The sequence below is a fragment of the Mus pahari genome, chromosome 23 (assembly GCF_900095145.1).
Source record: "Mus pahari chromosome 23, PAHARI_EIJ_v1.1, whole genome shotgun sequence".
NCBI classification, from domain to species: domain Eukaryota; kingdom Metazoa; phylum Chordata; class Mammalia; order Rodentia; family Muridae; genus Mus; species Mus pahari.
This window is the reverse complement of record NC_034612.1, coordinates 29,373,808-29,376,415: the sequence shown is the minus strand read 5'-3', so window position 1 is coordinate 29,376,415 and position 2,608 is coordinate 29,373,808. Positions and strand designations below refer to the sequence as shown.

Genomic DNA, 2,608 nt, shown 5'->3' with positions numbered 1-2,608 from the left:
TGCCTCTGCCTCTCTGCCTCTGCCTCTGCCTCTGCCTCTGCCTCTGCCTCTGCCTCTGCCTCTGCCTCTGCCTCTGCCTCTGCCTCTGCCTCTGCCTCTCTGCCTCTCCCTCTGCCTCTGCGATTAAAGGCATGCACCACAGCTCAGGGAGAGTGCATTTTTGCCAAAAGGGAAATAGCAGACCTGAAGCAGAACTGTACCAAGGTCCTCAAAGCTAGTCCACCCCTGCATCGTAGACCTAGGGCTCTGGGAGGGTGCTTTCGGCTGGCCTCTGGCATCATGGGGCTCGTAACTCAGTCTGTTCCTGTCCCTTCTCATGTCCAAGAACCTCTTTCTTTCCGTGACCTTAGACTTGTCTGGCAGCCCCGGGCCACCTCAAATCCATTGTCTCCAACCTCATCCTTAAATCCGTTGTTCCCAACGATGACCCCAGGTCCTGCTTCTTCGGTGGCTTGTCCAGGTGGGAGGATCTGGGGCAAAGCTGGCCTGGGCTCCAGAGTTTGTACTGTGGCAGGAGGATCAAGGCCTCTCTGGGCAGTGGGTCACAAGCCAATGGCAGGGCAGACAGGCAGATGAGACCTGCAGCCCTCGATGTGTCCACCCTGCAGTGGAGGGTACCTGGGTCAGGGACAGAGGTTCGGTTAGCTAAGGAGAGTCTCCTTGACTGTTTCTCTCTCTCCCCCAGGCTACCGCGAGGGCCTCCTCTGGAAGCGTGGGCGGGACAACGGACAGTTCTTAAGCCGGAAGTTTGTGCTGACAGAACGAGAGGGTGCCCTGAAATACTTCAACAAAAACGATGTGAGCCCTCCATGGAGCCAAGGGTGACCTTTCCACGTGGGGGACTAGCCCTTCTACTGTGCGTGGGTGCCGTCTTTCAGCTCCTTCCCCGTCAGTCCTCTCAGGGAGCAGCCCTTATGATGGACCCCTCTGGGGAAACACCATGCATGTATGCATCCACACACTAACTCCTCCACCCCCACGCAGGACTGACCCCTGCCCCTGCCTGGTGCCTGCAGGAGCCAGGCTTGGGGTGGGTTTGCTGGGAATGGTCCCGGGAAGCCTGAGGTGCCCCCTAGCAGATGCTCCCTAGAACAGATGGGGACGGTGCCTCAGGGCAGCTGTGTGGCTGTTGCAGGGCAGGGCGGGACCCGCCTGGAGGTGGCTGGCTGCTGCCTTGCTGTGGGGCTGGCTGCATGGAAGGTGTGCCTGGCTCTGTGGTGCTGTTGTCCAAGATGGCAGCTTCCTGGTTGATGGGTGCAGTATTGGCTCAGAGATATCTAGCAATCGCCCTAGGGCTACACAGCCAAGTGTATAGTGGCCCCTTCTCTGGGTCCCTTAACACCTAGAAAGGGCCACCCTTTGGGGTGGGGGACACAAGGAGACATGCCTAGAGACTGAGGGACAGGGATGGGGTTAGTCACACTGCTCCCTGGACCTTGGCAGGACCATGGAGAAACCTGCTTTGCCTGAGTAACTGGGAGGAGTAAACAGATCTGGAGGCAGGGTGGGGGTAGGGGGTTCCTGGTGAGCACTGGGGGTGGGGTGGGGGAGGGGTTCCTGGCGAGCACTGGGGGCGGGGTGGGGAGGGGGAGGGGTTCCTGGCGAGCAATCCCAGACTGCAAGTTCCAGGTGCACACGCAAGCAAGAATTGGGTCAGGACAGGACAAAGAACACAAAGGGTAGCAGATTTGGGGACATTTTACCCAGCCACTAAGGGTCATTTAGTCTCCATCACCCAAGGAAGTAGAAATTTACCTTTCAACCACAGACCAGGCATCTGGGGGTCAGAAAGGTTAAGTAACAGTAGGTGTGCCGCTGGCCTCCCTTGTTTAGACCCCAGTGCTGTCTGGGCTTCCCACTAGCTTCCCTTCACAGGCCAAGGAGCCTAAGGCTGTCATGAAGATCGAGCACCTGAACGCCACCTTCCAGCCAGCCAAGATGGGCCACCCCCACGGCCTGCAGGTCACCTACTTGAAGGACAACAGCACCCGCAACATCTTTATCTACCATGAAGACGGCAAGGTGACCTGGATGGACTGGTCTGGGGGGCACCACTAAGTGAGTGGGGAGAGGCAAGGCAATGCTCCCCGTCCCCAAGGGGCACTAATCCAGCTCTGCTGCAGCCATCTCTGTATGGGTGTGTGTGCGCGTGCGTGCGTGCGTGTGTGCGCGTGCACGTGTGCACACACATGCGTGGTATGGAAAGGCCAGGGAAGCTGGAGTTTGGGCTGATCCCCTGGGAAGTTGCCGCATGCCTGGCTTGGGCACCGTTTGCTGGGAAGTTAAGGGTCTCCTGCACTTCTGCTCCCCTGAGCCCTCACACCTGAGATGTCACTCACATCGTGTTCAGAGTCTGGCAGGATCCAAGCTCCTCTCTCCAGGACGCTGCCTCACTTACCTGAGCTTGCCTGCCATGGCTCCTGTCCACCCAGGTCCAGGGCTGTCTAAACGTCTAGGGACGTGGGTGGACTGTTCTGCGCCTCACCTTTCCCTTCTCCCTTTTAACACACCTGCAATCTCGTTCTGAGAAGCTGTGCCTGGGAGGGGGTGGCCTGAGACTGACTCTGACTCTCCCTCCCCTCTCCCTCCCCCTCTCCCTCTCCCTCTC

At 58.7% G+C, this 2,608-nt stretch overlaps 1 protein-coding gene across 2 annotated transcripts in view; it reads left to right on the top strand.

The window, feature by feature from the left end:
• The window catches only part of Adap1 (ArfGAP with dual PH domains 1), a 56,899-nt gene that overhangs the window by 45,680 nt on the left and 8,611 nt on the right, over positions 1 to 2,608 (top strand). For both annotated transcript variants that reach the window (XM_029533693.1, XM_021222706.1), the window contains exons 5-6: positions 686 to 798; positions 1,876 to 2,022. In XM_029533693.1, the coding sequence (XP_029389553.1) occupies positions 686 to 798; positions 1,876 to 2,022 (260 nt within the window). The remainder of the gene's footprint in view (positions 1 to 685; positions 799 to 1,875; positions 2,023 to 2,608) is intronic.